General features: G+C 34.8%; 1 protein-coding gene across 3 annotated transcripts in view; it reads left to right on the top strand.

Annotated features, from left to right (window-relative positions):
• Nucleotides 1–20,952, top strand: part of SLC35F5 (solute carrier family 35 member F5) — a 40,484-nt gene extending 19,532 nt beyond the window's left edge. For 2 of the 3 annotated variants that reach the window (XM_057505676.1, XM_036886619.2), the window contains 7 exons: nucleotides 3,580–3,644; nucleotides 5,549–5,653; nucleotides 7,791–7,950; nucleotides 11,979–12,069; nucleotides 17,200–17,354; nucleotides 17,797–17,890; nucleotides 20,108–20,952. In XM_057505676.1, coding sequence (XP_057361659.1) covers nucleotides 3,580–3,644; nucleotides 5,549–5,653; nucleotides 7,791–7,950; nucleotides 11,979–12,069; nucleotides 17,200–17,354; nucleotides 17,797–17,872 — 652 coding nt within the window. In that variant the 3' untranslated portion in view covers nucleotides 17,873–17,890; nucleotides 20,108–20,952. Of the gene's footprint in view, nucleotides 1–3,579; nucleotides 3,645–4,451; nucleotides 5,525–5,548; nucleotides 5,654–7,790; nucleotides 7,951–11,978; nucleotides 12,070–17,199; nucleotides 17,355–17,796; nucleotides 17,891–20,107 lie in introns of those variants that run through there. The other variant, XM_057505677.1, reaches the window with a different exon arrangement.
• The last annotated feature ends 3,815 nt before the right edge of the window (nucleotides 20,953–24,767 follow it).

Raw genomic sequence — 24,767 nt, 5'->3', positions numbered from 1 at the left:
AGTGGACATTGGCTTCTCGCCCTTGTAGCACACATCCTTGCCTAGTTTTCCAAACCTTCTGGGAAGGGTAACTGGAATAAGGGCCCTAAGGCAGTTTTGGTTCCCCTTCATGTGACTTTAGACCCTGCTAAGCATTCTATTGATGTTCACATTTAACTTGGCAGCTTACGCTTCATAACCTCCCAAGTTCCTATTTCCTTTTCCTAAATCAGATTCTACATTTTGTTTTTCTTTTGGTTTTTCGCTTCTCCTACTTCTAGAAATCAAGCATGCTGTCTTCTTTGATTGTCTCAGCCTTAAGTAATCTTTAAGTATAATTCATCTGCAATTTTATATTACTGTATAACATCAGTATTGTTAATAATAACATTTCCATCTTTTATTTTTATTTGACTTTGTGTATCTTTGTCTTCCCTTCCCTACTGAATTATAAACCCTTGAAGGCCAAACCCTTGTTTTATACTTATTTGTGTCACCAAAGGGCTACCATTGGGCTTTGCTCTCTGACAGTACTAAAAAAATATGTGTTGATTTTGATAAAGCGATTGTTTTTGTGAGGGAAAATTAGAAATCAGAGAAGGTAGCAGAATGATTTAATGGAGAGAGTAGTGTTTCTTAGCTGTCAGAGCTGCGTTTGAATCAGTGTTCTGCTTTTTGCCTCTGTAAGTTCCCTTATACTCTCTAGGTAAAGGAGGTCTTAGGTTAAAAAATGATGACAGTAACATCTACTTTACAGTCTTGTTTTAAAATTTGGAATGAATGTATATAAAGGGTGATTATCATAGAAATTGGTACTCAGTAATCCTGTAAGTGGTAGCTCTTTATTATTAAGTGTTTTCCTCTTTTAGATAAAAGGGTAAGTTGACCATGGTGGTTTCCATGGGTAGTCTGGTTGACCCAGCTTATTTACTATTTAGCCTTTATGGCCACTGGAAATTTATTCTTTTGCATGATTGGCTAATGTTCTAGCCAAACATATTTTTGTATTAGGGAAATACAATGTATTTGTATTTGGGAAGTAAATGAGGGTTTATTCAAATTTATTCAGAATTTCTGCTAATTTCTGACTTCTCTTTGCACTATCTTCTTTCTTTTAAATTGAAGAGTAACGGACACACAATATATTAGTTTTAGGTGTGCAACATAGTGATTCAACATTAATATGCATTAGGAAGTGACCACCACTATAAATCTAGTTACCATCTGTCACCATACAAAGTTGTTACATATTATTAATTATATTCCCTATGCTGTACATTGCACCCCCATGCTTACTTGTTTAGTAATTGGAAGTTTGTACCTTTTACGTCCTTCCCTATTTTGCCCATCCTCCCAATGCCCTCCACTCGTACAAGCACCAGATTGTTCTCTGTGTCTGTGAGTCTGTTTCTGCTTTGGATTTTTTTTGTTCACTTATTTTTTATATTCCACATACAAATAAAATCATATAGTATTTGTCTTTATCTAACTTAGCATAATACCCTCTAGATCCATCCATGTTGCTGCAGATATCAAGATTTCATTTCTCTTATGGCTGAGTAATACTCCATTGTATATTTGTTCTATATCTTCTTTATCCATTCATCTATTAATACATACTTGGGTTGCTTCCATAACTTGGCTATTGTAAATAATGCTGCAGTGAACTTAGGGATGCATATATCTTTTCAAATTGATGTTTTCTTTTCTTCATATAAATACCCAGTAGTGGAATTACTGGATCATATGGTAGTTCTACTTTTAATTTTTTGGGAAACTCTATACAGAGGAAACTCCAACCAAAGTGTCAGTGCCATTTTGTTTGTGCTATCTTAATAAAGAAAGGTTTGAAAAAGAAGGAAATGGATATAAAACGCTGAGGATGGACGTATTTTGACAGAGTGCAGTAAAATAGATCTAGAATATGGGTTGGCAAACTAAGATGAGCTGGCTTTCTGTTTTTGTAAATAAGGTTTTGTTGGAACACAGCCACTCTCATTTACCGCATATTGTCTGTGGTTGGTTTAGTACTGCAATGGTACAGTTTGGTTGGAATAGAAACCATATAGTGCATTAGCCTTAAAAATTTGTCTCTTTGAGGAAAAGTGCTTGACCTGTAGTCTAGAAACATAGATTAGATTTTTTTTGTATATTTATTATATGTTCTTAAGAATACTGTATTAAACATTGTTTAATACTTTTTTTGAAATGGCCTTATACAGTGAGACTCAGCTTCTGAGGTTATTAAAAGAATCTGACATTGCAGTAGTCTTGAAGGAAATCTGATAAGCTAAAAGGTCTTATTTCATCAACTGAGATACAACAGAGAGGATGGCCTCAATCTGAACTACCTGGAATCCAATTCCACCTCCTATCATTACTAGTTTTGCTATCTTGGGCAAATTTCTTGGCTCTCTGTATCACAGTTTCCTCATCTGTAAATTGGGAATAATAATAGGGTTTGTCTCAAAGGATTATTATGAAGATTAAATGAGTTAAAGCTTCTAAAATGCTTGAAATAATGTTTGGTGCACCATAGGTGCCCAATATTTTTAGCCTTTATTTTTATCATCTAAATGGAATTAAAATATCTGGTTTCTAGTGTATTGTGGGTGCTCAGTAAATAATAGCTAAATCTGAATTTGAGCAATGATTATTTAGCTGAAAATTCTGATGATTTAATTAAAAGATATGAATATTTAATGTAAGGACTAGATTTGACTTGTGATGGTATAATTCCATAAAGGAAAAAAAATTCATTTTAAATATTCCTTTCCCAGTGTGACCTGATTTTTCTAATCAGTAGGTGAAAGAATTAGACTGATTTTTTTTTAAATCAGCAGTATTTCATATGCTTGAAAAATATATGCAACTTATAAGATGCATAGAAATAATAAGCTCCATGAGGACAGCAAACAGATATGAGGACATATCTGTCTTGTTCATTGCTGTAACCCAGTGCTTAGCTCAATAAATAACAATTGAATGAATGGATTCTGATTTCTCTACATCATTAATTCAATCTTATTTTTATCCATTAAGATAATGGGATTATTTAAATATTTGAAGATAGTTTTACTGTTAATTTAGGTTTTACTAATAAGCAAGCATAAATGCCATTGCTAGGTTTATATGAGTTTAATATATTCCAAAAGTAAGATTGAAAGAGGGATGGCAAGTTGTTTAATTCTTCCCTCATTGAAAGGCAGTAGATAGCATAGTAGGTTATTAAACACTGGACTCTGGAGGCAGACTGCTTGCATTTTAATCCCAGCTGTTGTATTTCAGTCAGGTTACTTCATTTCTTTGTGCATTAGTTTTCTCATGTAAAACAGGAATGGTAATACTAATAATATGTTCTTTTTAAGGTAATACTGTATATTTTATGAGAATTAAATGAGTCAATACCAATTTACCACTTACACTATACTGATAATATTGCTAGAAATTAATAAAATCACCAAATTATTTGAATGTTTTAATTTTACCCAAATTTGAGATTAGTTTTGATTGATTACTTGTAAATAATTCATATCTTCGCCATTGGCCTTTTTAAGGAATTTAGTATTTTGCTCGTCAGTAATGCTGTTATTCTCATAGCATTGGAGGTATTGTGCTGGTAAACCTGTCAGGGTCTGAAGAGTCTGCTGGAAGAGATACAATAGGTAAGTATCTGATTCTGCATTCTTTCTGTTAGGATAAACAAGAAAGTTTTGTGCTTACCGTCATGTGTGTCTGTGTGCATGCACATATGCACACAGAAGGTGGGCACCAGTTGGGCCTTTTTTATTTTCACTCTCCTTTGGAAATAATGTAGAAACAGTTCAAAAACAGTTCACAAAATTCTCATATAGCTTTCACCCAGATTTTCCGTTAACTGTGTGCATGATTGTAGTATAGTTACAAAAACCAGGAATTAGCATTGATTATAATAATTACTAGTCTGTATATCCTTTTCAAATTCTACCATTTTTTCCACTTGTGTGTTTTTTTTCGGTCTAAGACCACTGATTGCATTTAGTTGTCATGTCTCCATAGTTTTTTTAATCTGAAACTCTCCCTCAGTCATTAGTCTTTTGCAACCTTAACCCTTTTGAAAGATACTCTCCACTTTTGTAGAGTGTCTCTCATGGGTTTATATGATACTTCCTTATGGTTAAATTTGTGTTGTGCATTATTGGTGAGAATACCATGGAAGTGATACTGTCTCCTGATCAGCACATCATATCAGAAGGCACATGATGTTGATTTGTCACATTACCAATAACATTAATTTTAAGGTGGTGTGTGCCAGGTTGCTCCAGTATAGTCACTAAATTTCCACTTGTAAGTAAGAAGCGTCTTATAGGGAGATATTGTGAGACTAACAAGTATCCTGTTCCTGTTATACTTGAATCCACTAATTTTGTCATTCATTGTGATTCTTGCAGTTATTAGTATGGTGAACATTTGGTTTTTGATCCATTGTTTAGGTTAAGAAAAACAAAGGTAATCAGAACCCAGTGTAATGACTTCCCGCTGGATCCTTTAGGTATTTGACATTGAATAGAACAATGCATTCTAAACTATCCCAGGTTACTGCCCAGTAAGTTGTGTCTTGAACTGCATCACCTCTTTCTCACCCAGAGCAGCTTTGTACATGTTAAACAATATATGTGTTTGTTATGTATGTGTGAGATTTTGTTGATAGGCTTTCCCTTTGCTTTAAAAAAAAAATTTAAGATAATTTAAGAAATAGATCTAGTAAAACTTTGAACTTTAGGATTATTCATTAAAGTATTGAATGTGTTCACTTGGCAGACAGCATGTTATTTTGCTGTTTTTAAAGGTTAAATGTTTTTGAGAAAGAGTTAATGCATTAAAGAGAATCAGTGTTTGTTATGTGTGTGCTGTGAACCTTGTGTTATGTTAGATATTTCGGAACATTAAAAAATACAAATTGTGTTTTTGCAGTTTTTAAGTTCTTGATTGTAATCTTTATATGAGATTTGCAAAGTGAAGCCACTAGATAATAAAATAACACAGTATTTAACCATAGTAAATATTAAATTGTCCAAAATAGAAGACAAGTAGGATGGACATTGAGTGGAGAAGAAAGAGGATCCTTAATGGCAGAGATGGGACTTAAACATAGCTTTGAAGATGGTAGTGGAATATATATTAAAAAAGATATACAGTGATGGGAAGAACTGTATAAGCAACAGCTTAGAGATGGGGAGATTTGTTAATTTGGACACTGTTGGGTGTGAAAATTGTTTATGCAGAGGATGATAGGAAATATTTATTTCAAAATGAAAAAACAGTGTTGCTTATATATGAATTTTACTATTATGTATATCAAGTATTTGACGAGCTCTTTGAGGTGGATGTTTTTACATTTATTTGTTTACACTTTAAACTCCTCCCCTATACTCTTGGGGGACATTGATGGGGTGAGCTACACTTCATCTTTTCATATTCATGTACTCATTTTTTAAAATAGTATCTGATATATTGTTAGATTTTAAATAAGTGTATGCCGAATGAGTTAATGAGCAAGTGCTTTAAATCATTATGTTGATTTTTACAGGTTCCATTTGGTCTCTTGTTGGAGCCATGCTCTATGCTGTCTATATTGTTATGATTAAGAGAAAAGTAGACAGAGAAGATAAGTTGGATATTCCAATGTTCTTTGGTAAGAATATGTTTAACTTGTGAGACTGTTGACTCTGAATGAACAGTTTTGGTTTTTGGGGGGAATAGGAAAGAACTCTTCTTCCCCCTCCTTATGATTCTTTAAAACCATCAGATTTTAAAGATTTTGAAGCCCAATCTCAATGTTTTCCTATTACCTTATGCTGCATAGTGTGTACCTGTGAGGGAATGCACACTGCCTCAATGTGAGATAAAGAAATGCCTTCGAATGCCTTTTTCATGTTAATATCTTCAGCCCGGGAATCAGCTATTCCCCTCGCTTATATGACAGAATTAGGCTGCTGTAAACATATGAGAGGATACCTGTTGTATTGCACATTTTGCTATTTTTGAATTGTGGGAAGCATGGAATTGGGGAAATTGCCCCCAAATGATAAGTAAAATGCCACTCTAGTTTATGTCCTTATTTTCATTAAAAATTATGGGCTATTTACAATAGCCAAGATATGGAAGCAACCTAAGTGTCCATTGATAGATGAATGGGTAAAGAAGATGGGATATACACCCACAGACACACACAGTGTAATATTACTATAAAAAAGAATGAAATCTTACTGTTTTGTGACAACATGGATGGACTTTGAAGGTATTATGCTAAATGAAGTAAGTCAGAGAGAGAAAGGCAAATACCTTATGATTTATTTTATTACTAGATGCCTTAAATTGGATTTGCTAGAGGCAGGGTATAAGATGGATTTGGTATGGGTGATTTATTGAGGAGGTGCTCTGCAGGAAGAACTGGCAAGGGAATGGGAGAAGCAGGGGAAAGAAGGGGAAAGCTCCACATGGTCTCAGGTACAGTTAAGATTTGGCCCAGTTCATGGCACATGGGGCAGGAGGAAGAGGGGAAGCAGGAGCAGGTAATATGTCTATGTACACCTCAGAGATTTCCTGGCCTTGAGCCTTTAGGATTTCAGTCATGAGGAGTGGCCTTGTGAATCCCACACCATCATTAGTTAGCTGCAGGAGTGTCGGATGAGCAGGGGCGGGAACTTCCTGGGAAAGGCTGAGACTTGTTTGTTCTCCAAGACAGGTCTTCAGAGAAAGTGGGTGAGAGTCTTTAGCAGCAGACAGAGTGAGTGCTTCAGTCCTGTTAAAATTTAAATAGTCGTCATAAAAACTAGTTTATTGTTTAGCAGCAAATATAAAATATGTATCTACTGTAATTTATGAAAGCTCTATAGTTACCTCGTGGATGTGGTAGTGGATCTCTGATGTTAACTGTAAAAAGTACAATAAAAATCACTATAAAATTGTAATTTTTTTCTTTATAGTCTTTATAATCACATGTATATAATCATATATAAACCTAATTTCTGTAATCATAGCTAGCCTTTATTAGCTGTTTACTCTGTGCCAAGTACTGTGCTACATTTTTTTAAAATGTTCCATCTTCCCAGTAGCCTATTTAAATACTATTTTATACTTACAGATTGGAAAACTGAGTCTTAAAAGAGGTTCTGCATCCTGCCTAAGGTTTACACTGTTAGTAAATGGTAGAGCTGGGATCAGAACCTAGGGCAGTCAGACTGCAGAGCACATACTTCTAACTGTTTAATGTTATAGCTTTCATTTACAGTAGTCAGTCTGTGCTTAGTTCATATGTTGAATAGCTATTTGTGTATGTATGTTATCTCACCAGCTAGCTTAGGAGCTCTGGAAGGGCCAGAACCTTTCTCTAGATGTTTTAGACGTAAAAATAAGTTAAATCAGAGAGCAAACCGTCTAATTCCTTGTAATTGATTTAGGCTGAATATACATATGCACACACATGCACCAATTATTACTTTAAGGTCTAGGGCACTGTATTACTAGGAGCTCAGGTTAACAACCCTTCTTTTTCAATTGTTTTTAAGTTGTTTATTGCACAGTGGTTGCTCCATGCAGTGTGAATAATTGAGCTTTGAAGACTCAGTGATCACCAGTTGCTTGATACATTTTTTCTGATAGTGAGCTGTCCACAAGACTGACTTTGAAAAATAAACAGAGGTCCCAATTAAGGAAACCTGTTGGAGCCCTTTATGCAAAATCTAATGTTTTCTGGTTATAGAGCTATAAGTTTGGAAAATTTAAATAAATCACAATTACTAATTTTTGTCTCTTTTATACATATTTAGGTTTTGTAGGTCTGTTTAATCTGCTGCTCTTGTGGCCAGGTTTCTTTTTACTTCATTATACTGGATTTGAGGACTTTGAGTTTCCCAATAAAGTAGTATTAATGTGCATTATTATTAATGGCCTTATTGGAACGGTTCTCTCAGAGTTCCTGTGGTTGTGGTATGTACTATTACCTATGATTTATTAGTCATCAATTTATGGACTTTGGATAGTTTAAGCATTTATATTTCTTCTGTCTTCTGATGTCCCCTTCTGTACACCTTCCCACCCCATACACTTAACAGTTTAATACAGTAACGCCATTAGAGCAAGAACTTTGTTTTTGTTTTTTAACTTCTCTGTACCCGTTATATGGAAGAGTGCCTTACATATAGAAGGAGCTCAACAAATACTTGTTGAATCATTATGAATGGTCTAAATTTGTGAGAGTGTTTTAGAAAGTAGGGTGTCATACAAATGAAATGTGTCATTATCTAATGGACATCCAAGCTTATGAGATGTATGTATGTCCTAAATATGAATAATGTAAGTTCTAAGTGAGAATATAGGGTACTTTCCTTACATGCTTATTTAAGAGACTTTGGAATGTATGTGTGGTTGTTCATAGACTTTTTGTTTTGTTTATTCTGTGGAGTTTTCATACGGGTGAGCCAGATAAGGAAACCCTAACCTCTGATTCATTTAAGATGTTAACATACTTTGAAATGTTATTATATCAAATATGTTGGTGATGTGTGGTAATAGTTTGAAAACAGAATCATGTATGGAGTTTAAGAAACCTTTCAAATATAGAGCTTGATACTTAGTCCTGTTTCCATCTGATAGGAACTTAAAATGAAACACAAGTTGTACTTAAACTGCTAAATTAGTTTTATTATATGCCAATTAAGGCTAGTGACTAGTTTTTCCTTGCAAAAACTGCAACAAAAATATCCATTTCCATGTAGTCTTCCTTAATGCTCTGCCAATACTTCTGTTCCCTCTCCAGTTAAGAAAATATCTCTGTTTTCTTGATGTCCTCCACACTTGCTTCCTTCCATTTAGTACTTAAAGATTTATTGTAGAATTTATGTGCTTAACCTTTGCTGATCTAAAACTCTTTGATATCAGAATCCATTAAGTGACTCACTTTTCTATCTTTCATTACAAGTACTTTAGGTAATTTTTTTAATAAAAAAAATTTTTTAACCAAAAACTGTTACATATTTTATTTTATATATTACAATATGTCATACACTCTTTTCTTATCACTTTTATTATTTATCTTTCCTCTTGATTTAGTTCTGGGCAGATAGAACTACTTACTGCAAGTGTTTTGATTGAACTTAGTTGAACTATGAGGAATTATTGTTCTTTAGCCATTTTTTACTACAGTTTCATATGGTTCAATCCAATGAACCATATATTTTAAATAATCATGCACTTACTGTATTTCAATACATTTATATTCTCTAGTTCTCTAGGTTTAGTTTAAATTAGAAATGTCAAAGCAAGGAGTTTGTCCATATTTGAAATAAATAATTCACATCTTCAGGTATTATGCTAGAGAAAGGTTTAGTATGGTCCTTATTACGTTGTTATTACGTTGAGACTCATAATAAACATGGACTGTACCCCCTACAAGTATTAGTACTCATCTTTATTGAACACTAGTAATATGTTTAATAAACATGCAAAAGTTTCAGTATGTTCACTAGAATTTACTGTAGACTTTGGGGATGATCAAACATAAGCTGTGACGTGTAGTCTGTTATGCAAGCTTTTTGAGTTTGCTCCCTTGGAAAATTTTGTACTTAAAGTAATAGTGAATAACATGTTTGGAATATTTTATTCTCTTTTTATTTGATGTTTTTAAAATTACAAGAATAAATATGTACAAAAGAGTTTACAATGAAAAGGAAATCTATCTCCCTTTATAGCATATTTCCATTCCTTTTCCTAGAGGCAACTACCGTTAACTGCTAAACCTTTTACAAAATTTTCTGTACATATAGAGGTATGTTAACAATCTCTTAATTTCTCCCGTTTGTTTTATTTTTAATACACAAGCAGGAGCATACTATGGATATTATTCCATATCTTTTTTCCACACAAATTGTCTTGTAAATTTTTACATATCCACACTTCGATTTAATCCATTTTTTAAAAGCCTGAGTCCTTCTGATCCACTATGTTCTAAGCCCTTATTACATACCAATCCTATTGAGAGACATTTTAAGCTTCCAGTCTTTTGCTTTGCAAATAATACAGCACTGAATATCCTTATATATGTCTTTGCATATATGTGTAAGGGTACTATAGGATAAATGCTGAGTTCAACATGTGGACTTTAGATTTTGACAGAGAATTGTAAAGTCCTTCTCCACAGAGGGAACACAGTTTATATTCTCAACTGTGTGTATTAGTGTTTATTGTGGAGTAATTAAATTGGACACTCAAAGTCATACATTAGGAGACAAAGCTGTGTTCATCCTTACCTAGTGTAGATTTTTCAAGACTTCAAGAAGGTTTATTTTTCAGATATACTTCTACACTCAAGCGTTTTAAGAGTACTTATGGTAACAACTTAGCAGCAGTAAGTGAATCAATAATGAAACAAACATATCCCTTAAATGCTAGGTGTTATTGGTAACAAAACCAAGATAGAAAGTATATCTCTATATATTTTTTATCTTTTTAAATCATAAAAAAATTAAAATTTAAATCAGAAATCATAATCTTTGTATGATGATTCTTTTTAGGGAAGCAAGGTTATTGCATGCTTAAGCATAAATAGAACAGTGAACTTCAGTATATTTAATCAAGTGCTGAGTAGTAAACTACGGATTTACAAGTGCAGTAGTGAATTTTTTTTTGTACATTAAACAAGTGTACTTGTCACTTGCTTATTTAAAAAATTTTTAAGTGCACTGTTCAGTCCATGTACAGTACTAATAGTACAAATGTTAGAAGATAGAATCCAGTCCTGTCTCAGCATTTCCTGGAGCATATCCCTGAAATGCTAATACATGAAAACAGGATTTAGCCATCAACTAATTGGGAAAAACTGTTAAATCAAACAGGTTTTTTAAATACTTCGTCTCAGACTTTTTGTAATTGTACTTTGTATTATAAGTCTCTAAGAACATACGCTGCATTGAAAAAAAAAATTTGACCCCTGAACCCTCTTTTCACAGAGTTGTTCATGAGAAGTGGAAACCACTAGTACTTGTGTTCTTGTTACTTGCGTCATCCTTAGTGGACTGATTGTCTAGCCTCTGTTGAATACTTTGAGTGACACTTTGTCAAGATAGTCTCTCTTATTGCAGGACAGCATTATTAATTCTAACAAATACTGAAGTAGAATTTACTAGCCTATAATTTCCAGGGGTCTGTAGTCCTAACTATATACATTATAGTTTTATCTTGACCTGTAACTCATTTTCTTCTTTAACACCCAAGTTAGTAGTCTTTATAAATGGCTTATCTGGTTGGTATAAATGCTTGCCTTCCTGAATTATTTCCTTCAACTAAACAAAATTATATGCAGATTGATATTTCAGAATTTGATAGCAAGATTGGAAGTTCAAGGTGAAAATAAAATGAGGAACTTACATGTTGGTTAGGATGATTCCTCAAAAAATGAAAAGCTACAGGAAATATCCTTAAAAAATACTTAGCTCTTTCTTTTCAATACTAGCTACCAAAAGAGCAACACACATCTAAGGACTAATTTTAGTTTTCATGAGGGTGAGATACTTTTTGCTTTGTTGACAGACTCAACATGCTGGCTTATCACTTTCTTAAAAGTGTATGTTGTGTGAGGTATTGTACTTCAATTTTAATAAAGTTGTTTGCTTTGCTAGCTAAGTATCATCACCAAACTATATGAACTCTTCTGATAGTTTTATAGAAAAATGTTAATGAAATATAAAGCTCTACATCCAGAGTATCTGTAAGCAGATCTTGAAAATAGCATAAAGTATTTTGAAATTTTTGTACTAATATATTTGGATTTTTAGTATTTGAAGATAAACTTTGAGCCATCCTCATAACTTTATTATTTATGTCTGAGTCCATCCTAAGTTTTTTCTTTGCTCCTGATTTTTCATACCTATATTGTAGGATAGTCTTTGATCAGTCTTTTTTCCTTTGGTTCATTTACTTTTTCAATATAGAAATGCCTGTTTTCTTTTTTTCCTTTTTAGGGGCTGCTTCCTTACCTCATCGTTGATAGGCACACTTGCACTAAGTCTTACAATACCTCTGTCCATAATAGCTGACATGTGTATGCAAAAGGTAAGGCAAACTATTTATTAGATATTTTAGGTATATTACTAAAACAGATGTAATGAAAGTTAATAAGGGATGTGAATAAATTGTGAAGGATCTGACCATGAATAACACTTGATGCTTTTTTTCTCCTGAGGTGCTTTACTACATAGAGATATAAAAAGTGTCAAAGAAGTGGATATCTTGCTTTTTTAGCTTTTCAACTTTTTTCTTAATTTCTAAGTTAAGAGTAGTATCTTTATATGCAGTTCCCCAGTTTTGGAAATTATCTTGTTCCAGATGTCTTTTGGTAAGTCGGCGGTATGGAATAGGGGATATATTTTATCATATAAATAGTAGTGTTTTGATTTCTAAGATAAACTCCAAAGATTGCCTAACACTATGCGAATACTTATAGACTATATGCGAGCCGCACTAGTAGTGTTTCTCGGCAAACGCTCATTTCCATTGGGACTCAGAGCACAGGCTTTTCTCTAAAGTTATGGCTGGATTCAGGGATTCTTGCAATAAATATTGGTAATGATAACTAGACAGTAAAGAGAATCTGAGTGTCCCTCCCAGCAGCCAAAGGGAGAAGTTCCTTCAGTACTCCCAGGGGTAACAGAGAAAAGAGGTGTGCCATTGCCTAATGCTTATGTAAGGTAGTTACTTATCACTTAGTTCAATATTTGTTAGCTTTTAAATCTAAGTATTAAGTAAAACATTGTGTGTGTGGTGGTGGTGGGGTGGGGTTAGTTTAATAACATTTGAAGAGGAAATACTTGAAAATCCAAAGGCTTATGATGTGTAGAAGTTATAATCAGATTTTTAAAACTTTTTAGGTCTTTGTGCAATTTTTAGGAGAAAGGCGAAATATTCTCTGATAGGTTTTAAAAGATGGATTTAAAAAACAATTCTGTGCTAATATTTAACTTTGTCTTATGGTTCAGTAAACTCTTATTTATTTGTCATGATTAAAAATGGAGATCTTTTCCTTAATTGAGAATTATGTCATATACCATGCACTTTTCAAACAGTGCAAATATTGTAAAATATATGTAACACTAATACTATACATCATTAGATTCTTTATAGTTTTAAATAATATCCAGGTCCTTCTACATCTCAGGGTCATAATCTTGACTGTCAATTAAAATTATTCTAGTAAAACTGGGAAATGCTGCTTATTGGATGATTTTGGTAGCCTGCTGTGTAAATGTACTTTGCTGGACTGATATTTTGAAAATAGCTTTTGCAAATTTGAAAAAGTAAAATTGAGTTAATTTTAGGAGCTATCACAAGGGATCTAGTTTAAGAAATGTGTGATTTGTTCGCAAAAATTTTAAGGTGAAGGCAAAACACAAGAAAAGGGAAAATATATGTACATGTAATTTATGAAAAACATAACCAGTCTTCACATCTAGAACTAAGCAGCCAGCTAAATGAGTAGGCTGGGCCTTTGGTGGGGATAGGGTAGGAAGATACCGTCTAGAGAAGGGAGCAAGGTATACCTTAGAGCTGTCACAGAAACATGATAGGAGAAACCTACTTGCATGGGAGTTTTTGATTATAGTAGGCAACCGTATTTATATATAGTTTCTGAAATTTTAGCATTTATCAACATTATTGTGCTTAAAACAAACTAATTATTTTAACCTATTTATAATTGATATTTTATATAATAGAAAGCATCCACCATTATATTCAGATATATTCAGCAATTACACAATTTTTTGTCTATGTAGGAAATTTTCTTCACTAATAAGTGTCTTCATCTTAAAAAATTGTCTTCATAGCTTGTTGGAAATCAAATTAGAAGTTTTTTGTTTGGCAACACACAAGTAACTACACTGTTAAAAGTGAGCTTTAAAAGTCATCTAGTGTTTTACCTATCTTTATAAAGTTTGCTTTCATTCAGTTATAAAATATGGTTAGTTGAATACTCATGAAATCATTCTGTCAACTCTACATTTTAAACTCTCATCAGTCATAAGTTTGTCATATTTTCCTGGTCTTGGGTCATTAAAATGCATCATAGTTTTTCTAGATTATTAATTATCCTGGCAAATATTCCAAGAATGTTACACCACTAATTTGATAACAGTGTGGAAGCTTTTAGTTTCTCTTGCCTTCTGCTCTGTCCTAGGTGTTCTTATGGTTACTCAGCCTGTGTGTGTGTGTGTGTGTGTGTGTGTGTGTGTGTGTGTGTGTGTGTGCGCGCGCACCATATAAGCAGGATGTATGTGTTAGAAGTTGTCAGTGATTATTCTTGTGTTTCATGTGAGTCCCTCATAGAAGCATTATTCTGACAAAACCCCTTTACTTTGACTAATGGTGCTATGATATGGAATAGCATATGTTTTGCACCAGAGGGAGTCTTGCCTGTGATTCTTTTCTGATGAAGTTACAAAAATAGATGCAAAATACTTTTTCAAACAGTACAGTTAACTGACTTAGAAAAATAGATAAAGCCCCTAAAAGTTTAAAAATACAACATAAATTTTCATGCAGAGAACATTTAAAAATATTTTGTATGGCAACCAAGACTAACCTGGGCAGGAGATAGCCAGCAAACTATTTTTTATGTAGACCAAACACAGAATGTTGTTCTATAATAAATATGTAGCACACAGGTTATCCATTTAGATTTACCAAATACTTCTTTGGAGTAGAATCCAGTAATGAGAGGAAACCCAGGTGAATTTTGTTACAGTTATTTCCAATAAAATTACTGCATTCACATTACTGTCATCTCCCAAAGCGTTTTACAGTCTAAAACAGTCTAAAACCCAAATCTAATGCAGAAACACAGGAAGTGCTCAGCGTTTGGTGTCCCAGCCAGCATTTTTCATGTCAAGGTCCCATGCCAGAAAACAGCCTCCTATAGAGCCAGGCAGGTAACATAAGCACCATGACTGGGCTGTTTAGAACACTCTTTGGGCCTATTTATGCTTATGAAGTCATGATAATATATTTAGAAGCACTACTTCTAGTATAACCTCACTGCTCAGAGTATGATCAGGAAACTTCAACAATGTTTGCAAAAGTTAAAATCACCACTCCTCTTGCCTCTGCACTGATAGGAAACCTCTTCTTTTGTTGGTACCAGAGTCATGATGGGTACAGATTTATTTCTCAAGTAGGCAGTTACATAAGCTAGGGCTCTACAAGTCTAAGAAGAAATTACTTTTTTAGATGGCAGCCCTCTAAAACCACTTTTTTTAGTCTGAAGAAAAATAAAGGATACATTTCACTGTCAATTCAAAAACTATAATACAACGAAGTTTCAGTATTTAAATAAAAATCTGCACATCATTGTCCAAAAGTTTTTAAAGCTTGGAAATTAAAGTATGACACAATTAACTGCATACCTGGAAATTAAAGCACAACACAATTAACTGCATGATTCAGTTAGCCCTCTCTACCCCATGACTGTAATCAGATGCGAAGAGCAGTTATCAGACACTAGAGGAGAGGACTTTGGAATCGGAGGGAGCAGGGGAGTGAGTGTTGTGGCAAAGGCAGACCCTGGGCACAGGGAGGTAAGTCAGAGGTGAGAGGAGTCCAAGACAGACATTTCTTCCAACTCCTGTCAAAGACTGGCCCTCTAGCCAAGTCAGGAAGGCATAATCCTCTTCCAGTCTCTCCTCTTCCTCTAGTTCTCCTGCCCTTAACTCCCTGTCCTTGATATAAACAAGTAATGTTAACTCTAATGGTGCACAGTCAATTAAGCCACATTAGCTGAGAACCTGGTAATTTTTAAATTTCCAGGCCTTTAAAAACATTTGGAGTTTCAAGTTACCAACAAAATTTAATGTGCCATTAATAAGCTGCCTTTGCTACTGTTCTAATGTAACCATCTTTGGTTTGTTTTGGGGCTGAGTCATGAAAAAGGATTTCTATCACTAAAAATAAAGGGAGAAAAGTGAGAACCCTTTTGAGGTTCTAATATGTGAAATATCAGAAATGATGAAAGTATAACCCTAGCTGAGAAATGTAATTTCATTCTTTGCAGACTTAATTAAAGCCAACAAGATTTAAAGTCAAAAGGCAGTAACATTCTAGATGGCATGTAGAAACCTGCTTTCTTGTTCTTAAATCATCTATGCAAACATACGGAACTCCTGACAGGGACCAAAAGATAAGCTTAAAACATGAATTGTGGAATATTTTAGCTGTTACATAGAGGGCTTTTCTTTGCTTGTGATTACAAACCTTTAAAAAAAAAAAAAACTTAAGGCAAGCACAGATTTTCTGTTTTAAAGATAGGAGTTGCTATTTTCATCACTCTTGAAAGCAAACCATCAGTGTGTTGCAGCTAAGTCCCAGTAGTCATGCAGTGGGAGCTTCTTTGACAAGTGTTTTTTATCCTTAGTTGGATCTAGATGGCAAAGGTAAACTGGTGAAAGGGAAGAATTTTTTTTTGGTAACTTTATGGTATCTTACTCTTGATAAAATGATGGATTAGAAGGTCAGACCTGGTGATGGCTGAGAGCTCTTTTCCAGCTCACATTTCTTAGTAAAAGCATTCTTCTTTGTAGTCTTTATTTTACTTAGTTGTGATTTCCTTTTGAATATTTTTCATTTGTTACCAGGTAACCAACTTAGTTTTAAGAGTCAGGATTAGAATTTGTTGCAAATTAGTAATAAAAGGCTTACAAAAGTTGCACTTTAGAGTTTTAATCTGTTTTTAGTAATCTTCAGAAAAGAGCCATGCATAGTAACATCACAGTTGATCATACTGTTCTTAAAATGTGAGTTTTTAAAAATAACTTCAGAAACTGAAAGGTAGGGATCAGCTTGAAAATAGGCAGTAATCAGTAGCGGAGAAATGGGCAACATGTTGTGTAAGACGAAAGCTTAAAGTTTCCTAGTTCTGCTCTCATACATACTTGTGTAATAAAAGAAAAGCATGCCTCCTGGCTTTCCTTAGGCAGTTTTGCAGCAGATCGGTATTTTTGTTGGTAACTTAAGTGAATCACATAAGTCTTGAATACTTATATTTAATAATTATATACTTAATAATATATTGCCAATGCTTAGTACTATCTTTCTGGTGTTTTAATTTATTCCTACAAGTTTTCACAAATGGGAAACTTACATTAAAGAGGAAAACTGTCTTAATGATAACTGTGGGGTTTTTATTTTTATTTTTAGGTGCAGTTTTCTTGGTTATTTTTTGCAGGCGCTATTCCTGTATTTTTTTCGTTTTTTATTGCAACTCTCCTGTGCCATTATAATAATTGGGATCCTGTGATGGTGGGAATCAGAAGAATTTTTGCCTTTATATGCAGAAAACATCGAATTCAGAGGTAGGTTTATTGCCAATATAAATTTTTAAAAAATAATATTTGCTAAATAAGCTAGGAATCATATCACACTAGCCTAGCTTTTAGAGATTTTGTTAAGAATTATTGAAAGATTATAATTTATATATGTATTATGCCAGATAAAATAAACTCTTCAGACTCTGGGTGATAAGATAGTTTGGTCACAACTACTTTAAAAATGTTTTGATTCACAGGTAAAACCAAAGTGCTATTGCTTTACAATAAAGAATTTAAGTGTAGAAAGCTAACTTAATTGGCTTGAACAAAATTTATAATAACATAACATTGCCTCAAATTTTCTTTTTCAATTTCTTTCTTTTTAAGAGAGTTTTGACTTCTCAGCTTTGAAGAGCCAGTGAAACAGATAATTTTCAAATCACTTACAAAGTTTTCTTTAACTCCTTAACTGTTGCCTTTTTTTAAGGGTTCCAGAAGACAGTGAGCAATGTGAGAGTCTCATTCCTATGCATGGTGTTTCTCAGGAAGATGGAGCTAATTAGCTGTTGTTTGTAGTCCAGGTTTGTATGTTAGTTGGCATTAGTGTTGAATAAGGATAATTTCTGTAATGCTCAAATACATAACTGATTTTCCATAATTAGTTGTTTGATAGGCAACACAGCCTAAAGGCTGAGGGAGTCAAACTCTGAAGTGAAACTTTTGGGTTCAAGTTCCAACTTCTTCATGTACTAGCTGTGCAACCTTATGCAAGGTTCTAACCTTTCTGTTACTGTTTTCTTACTTGTGAAATAGGAGTACAATAGATCCTCCCTCATAAAATGTTAGAAGTATTAACTATTTGATAAGTTTAAAGTACGTAAATGCCTGACTCAAATTAAGTGATCCCAAGTTTTAACTATTAATTTTATTCATGCCAAGGACCATTGTTTTACTTAATGATATACTTTAGAAAGGTATAAAAATATAAAGTGAGTATAAAAGTAAGAAAAAATGTATTGCTGTAGTATATATATGGCCTCTTCTTTATGGATGTGTGTATATTGTCCATGACTGGCACAATGTATATCCTAATTCTCTGACTGCTTTTTCACTTAACAATATTTCAAGAATATTTATCAGTTTTTTCTAATTTTAAGAAGTATTATCTTTTATACTTCTGACATGACAAAGGAATACATGATATTTTGTATTTCACTGAATGAATGCATGAAATACATCCAACATATATCTTTAGCATGTACAAAGTGATGATGTATTTATTTAGAATGAGAGATAATAATAAATTACTGAATTGCTGGAGATTCAGGTCCCTTTCTTCTGAGACAACTTTGGGCAATTGAAATGTTTCCTAATTGTAACTGGGCTTCCCCTCTTCACAGGAACAACTCCTGTCAACTCCTTGCACTTTCATTGGCTTTGAAGCTTAAGTTTCATTATCTGCATGGTAAAATCACCTCTAGCCCAAGGCTAATTGTCTTGGTTTTGTATTTTCCTTTGGTCATTTTTTATTCTAGTTTTTACTGCTATGATGGTTGCACATGCACATCGTTCAAAGAGTTGAAGACTTTTTGTACAATGCAGTTGGCCCCTTCCCTGCACTTCCATCCCACTTTCATTCTGTTTCCACTGTGAGGAATCCCTCTAAACCCTTAGCCATTTGTTCTGATATTTTCCTCCCTATCTCTAAATACTGTGCTTACACTTCTATTTCTTGACTTCCTGGGTTTAGGCATCTTCAGCTGGGTTTCCCACTGTGTTAGATGAGGATAGATTACTTCCTAGTTTCCCCCTCTTCCCTCACCACCCTATGTGTCTGCTTTCCAATCCTGTATCATTCCTGCCTCCTTGCCATCCCAGTATAGACATTGCATAATTTTGGACAAATGTATGAGTGTTTACTTTGTTCTAGGCTACATAAATGTTGCATTTACCTGAGCCATGTAGGATTGTGCCTGAAATTTTCCCACTCCAGAGATCCTCCGTTACTACCCCTTTCAGGGAGTAAACGTCAAAGCTTTGGGGGAAAAAGGAACTTAACCAGCTGTGAAAAGTGAAGGGAGGGCATCTGAATGTGTAACTGCTGTTTCTGTAAACTTTGTATGAATCTTCCCTTTTTTATTGTTTCTTCACCCCTCCTTATAGAGCTATCTGGTTGTATTTCTCACTGCTAGCTAAGAGTTAGCTGCTTTTTTCTTGTTTCTGCTCTTCCCTTTGTCCATGTGGTTTATTCCTTTACAAAAAAAGTCCCTTTATTGTCTTTTTACAGAGGGTTTGGGGACAGAGCAGAACTATGTATTTATTTGCCATCTTTAAATTTTTTACATAATAAAAATGATTAAAGTTATAGTATATGCATTTTGCCTCCCCACTGGGCTATACACTATTCCCTTACTCACACTCATACCCACTCCCACCCAGGCAAGGACTTGGTACTTTTTTTAGAAGTGAGATAAAGGGAAGATAATAAAGACTGAAGAAGGTGAACTATGAGAGAGTGAAGTAGGACAGGGTGGGCAGGAGTCTTTGTTTCAGCAGGGGTAATAGTGGAATATACCATGAATGCAACTGTTATTACATGATCTTGAAATAGTATTGGATGTCACCTTTTGACATTCATGAGTTCTAGTACTCACATCAAGTTCAAGTATACAGTTATTAAGTATATATACTGGGTTTGATGTATATTTCAATGCTGAGATAATTTTTTAAAACATGAACTTTAGAAAATTAAAGCTATGACAATTGTAATCTGATTTTGTATTTGTTTTTGTTTTTAGCTTGATGGTGGAACATTATAGAGCGAAGAGACAATCTCTGGCAAGTTTTTATAGAAAAATGTTTCAGTGCCTCGTCTGAAAAAAAACAGTTTCAGTTCTTTGAAACTTTAAAATATATTTTCCTCCTATCTGTTTTCTTCATTTTCATAATGAAGTACTTTGTTATGTAGCTGTGTACATAATCACTAGAGTTAAAGGAATTTCCAGTCTACAGTCTATGTAAAGGACCAACCTGCCTTACACATCTCAAGGAATTCAGCTGATGAAATAATTTGAACTAATCAAGGAATAAAAACCTAATGTTCTGGAGATTTTATTTTCACATATTATTTGTTAAATGCTGGACTATATTATGAAAATGTTTTCAAGAAATCATTTAAGTATATAAATCAGTGTTTCTTACATGTAAAATGCTAAAATAAGCTGCCTATAATAGGTATGGATTATATTTTTGAGTTTTATTGAATATTGCAAATAACATAGAACAGATGTTTAATTTATGCACCAACTATGTTCATGCAAATTTAGTGGGACTTTAAAAAGATTTATTTGGGAAAATATCTGGTTCACTTACACTACATATACTGTGTTATCCTTTCATAGCATTAGGTGCCTTGTATTTTAAATCTGTGACAAACTATGATAAATTTTTAAAGGGGAAGTATTGTAAAATGAAGAATTATGTATTTCTAAAGGCTGTATTGCTGTAAATTTAATTGATAAAGCTCTGCTTAATTAGAGTTTTGAAGAAATACTCTCTCTTCAATTAAGACGTTTTCATAATGGAATGATTTAAATTGAAGTGACAAAGAGTATTATTAAAATAAAATGTTTATATATATGTATTTGTGTGTTATAGATCTATTGATTGGTTTCTTATTTTTTTAATACATAAATATGCCAAATTACTCTAGACTGGATTCCTCTTTTTTAAATAATTACAGTTTTCCTAAATAAAGTTTTAGTGATTATGACACCAAAGAAGGAAGGTCAAGAAATTCTGCCTTAAAAATTACTTTGAATTTTTCCTCTATGAAGCTTAAACTAAACATAAAATTCTTCTAATTGCAACTGGTAAACTGAGGTCTTACATGTATTTATTGTACGAATACTCCTGGACTCTATTCACTGTAGATGTCAGTGGGTGGACATAGGCCTCAGGTTCATCCAGCTTTTGATTAATCAGAACCCATTTCCTTGTCAAGTTTTGTAAGAATAGTTTAATTTCTCTTCAAAATATCTTAACAAATCTGGTTTTTAAAAATTCTCTATGGAGTATTTAGCTTCAGTTTGTACTACCTTCTTAAAAAACTTTGGTGGTGTTTTAGAGAGAAGGGGTGGAAGATGGCGGCGTGAGTAGAGCAGCGGAAATCTCCTCCCAAAACCCCATATATCTGTGAAAATATAACAAAGACAACCCTTCCTAGAATAAAGACCAGAGGACACAGGACAATATCCAGACCACATCCGCACCTGAGAGAACCCAGCGCCTCGCGAAGGGGGTAAGATACAAGCCCCGGCCCCGCGGGAGCCGAGCGCCCCTCACCCCAGCTCCCAGCGGGAGAAGAGCAGGCAGAGCGGGAGGGAGACGGAGCCCAGGACTGCCGAGCACCCAGCCCCCGCCATCCGGGCCAGAGTGCAGGGCCCTGGATACTAGGAAATCAGGGCAGCAAGAACAGTGAGCGGGCACCGGAGGCCGGGCGACAGAGGACATAAGAAAAGCGCGCGACCATTTTTTTTTTTTTTTTTTTTTTGCTGTTTTGTTTTGGTGAGCGCTTTTTGGAAGTCTTAAAGGGATAGGGACCCCAATACTAGGGAAACAGGGCAGCAAGACCGGTGAGCAGATGCCTGAGGCTGGCGCCAGAGAATAAAGAAAAATGAGCGGCCACCTTTTTTTTTTTTTTTTAATTTAATTTAATTTTTTTTTTTTTTGTGGTCATTGTTTTGTTTTGGCGGGTGCTTTTTGGAAGTCTTAAAGGGGCAGGGCGGGACACTTAATCCAGAGGTAAGGAATCCGGGGATCTCTGGGCACCCTAACCCCTGGGCTGCAGGGAGCAGGGAGGCCCCTTAGGGAGATAAATAGCCTCCAGGCTGCTCCCGCTCCAACGCGACTCCACCACTTTGGAGCAGAGGTCCGAACCAGGCCACGCCCACAGCAACAGCGGAGATAAACTCCATAGCAACCGGGCAGGAAGCAGAAGCCCTGTCTGCGCGCAGCTACCCAGCACAAGCCACTAGAGGTCGCTGTTCTCCCAGGAGAGGAGGGCCACAAACCAAAAAGAAGGGAAGTTCTTCCAGCCGTCACTCGTCCCAGCTCTGCAAACTATTCCTATCACCATGAAAAGGCAAAGCTACAGGCAGACAAAGATCACAGAGACAACACCAGAGAAGGAGACAGACCTAACCAGTCTTCCTGACAAAGAATTCAAAATAAAAATCATAAACATGCTGACAGAGATGCAGAGAAATACGCAAGAGATATGGGATGAAGTCCGGAGGGAGATCAAAGATGCCAGAAAGGAGATTGCAGAAATGAAACAAACTCTGGAAGGGTTTATAAGCAGAATGGATAGGATGCAAGAGGCCATTGATGGAATTGAAACCAGAGAACAGGAATGCATAGAAGCTGACATAGAGATAAAAGGATCTCCAGGAATGAAACGATGTTAAAAGAACTGGGTGACCAATCCAAAAGGAACAATATGCGTATTATAGGGGTTCCAGAAGAAGAAGAGAGAGGAAAAGAGATGGAAAGTAACTTAGAAGAAATAATTGCTGAAAACTTCCCTAAACTGGGGGAGGAAATAATCGAACAGACCACGGAAATACACAGAACCCCCAACAGAAAGGATCCAAGGAGGACAACACCAAGACACATAATAATAAAAATGGCAAAGATCAAGGACAAAGAATGAGTTTTAAAGGCAGCTAGAGAGAAAAAGGTCACCTATAAAGGAAAACCCATCAGGATAACATCAGACTTCTCGACAAAAACCCTACAGGCAAGAAGAGAATGGCATGATATATTTAATACAATGAAACAGAAGGGCCTTGAACCAAGGATACTGTATCCAGCACGACTATCATTTAAATATGACGGTGGGATTAAACAATTCCCAGACAAACAAAAGCTGAGGGAATTTGCTTCCCACAAACCACCTCTACAGAACATCTTACAGGGACTGCTCTAGATGGGAACACTCCTAGAAAGAGCACAGCACAAAACACCCAACATATGAAGAATGGAGGAGGAGGAATAAGAAGGGAGAGAACAAAAGAATCTCCAGACAGTGTATATAACAGCTCAATAAGCGAGCTAAGTTAGGCAGTAAGATACTAAAGAGGCTAACCTTGAACCTTTGGTAACCACGAATTTAAAGCTTGCAATGGCAATAAGTACATATCTTTCAATAGTCACCCTAGATGTTAATGGGCTGAATGCACCAATCAAAAGACACAGAGTAATAGAATGGATAAAAAAGCAAGACACATCTATATGCTTGAGAAACTCACCTCAAACCCAAAGACATGTACAGACTAAAAGTCAAGGGATGGAAAAACATATTTCAAGCAAACAACAGCGAGAAGAAAGCAGGGGTTGCAGTACTAATATCAGACAAAATAGACTTCAAAACAAAGAAAGTAACAGATAAAGAAGGACACTACATAATGATAAAGGGCTCAGTCCAACAAGAGGATATAACCATTCTAAATATATATGCACCCAACACAGGAGCACCAGCATATGTGAAACAAATACTAACAGAACTAAAGGGGGAAATAGACTGCAATGCATTCATTCTAGGAGACTTCAACACACCACTCACCCCAAAGGATAGATCCACTGGGCAGAAAATAAGTAAGGACACGGAAGCACTGAATAACACAGTAGAGTAGATGGACCTAATAGACATCTATAGAACTCAACATCCAAAAGCAACAGGATATACATTCTTCTCAAGTGCACATGGAACATTCTCCAGAATAGACCACATACTAGGCCACAAAAAGAGCCTCAGAAAATTCCAAAAGATTGAAATCCTAACAACTAACTTTTCAGACCACAAAGGCATAAAACTAGAAATAAACTGTTCAAAGAAAGCAAAGAGGCTCACAAACACATGGAGGCTTAACAACACGCTCCTAAATAATCAATGGATCAATGACCAAATCAAAATGGAGATCCAGCAATATATGGAAACAAACGACAACAAAAACACTAAGCCCCAACTACTGTGGGGCACAGCAAAAGCAGTCTAAAAGAGGAAAGTATATAGCAATCCAAGCATATTTAAAAAAGGAAGAACAATCCCAAATGAATGGTCTAATGTCACAATTATCAAAATTGGAAAAAGAAGAAAAAATGAGGCCTAAGGTCAGCAGAAGGAGGGACATAATAAAGATCAGAGAAGAAATAAATAAAATTGAGAAGAATAAAACAATAGCAAAAATCAATGAAACCGAGAGCTGGTTCTTCGAGAAAATAAACAAAATAGATAAGCCTCTAGCGAGAATTATTAAGAAAAGAGAGTCAACACAAATCAACAGTATCAGAAACGAGAAAGGAAAAATCACGACGGACCCCACAGAAATACAAAGAATTATTAGAGAATACTATGAAAACCTATATGCTAAGAAGCTGGGAAACCTAGGAGAAATG

This window comes from Manis pentadactyla, chromosome 8 (assembly GCF_030020395.1).
Source record: "Manis pentadactyla isolate mManPen7 chromosome 8, mManPen7.hap1, whole genome shotgun sequence".
NCBI lineage: Eukaryota > Metazoa > Chordata > Mammalia > Pholidota > Manidae > Manis > Manis pentadactyla.
This window is presented reverse-complemented; position numbering and strand designations above follow the sequence as displayed.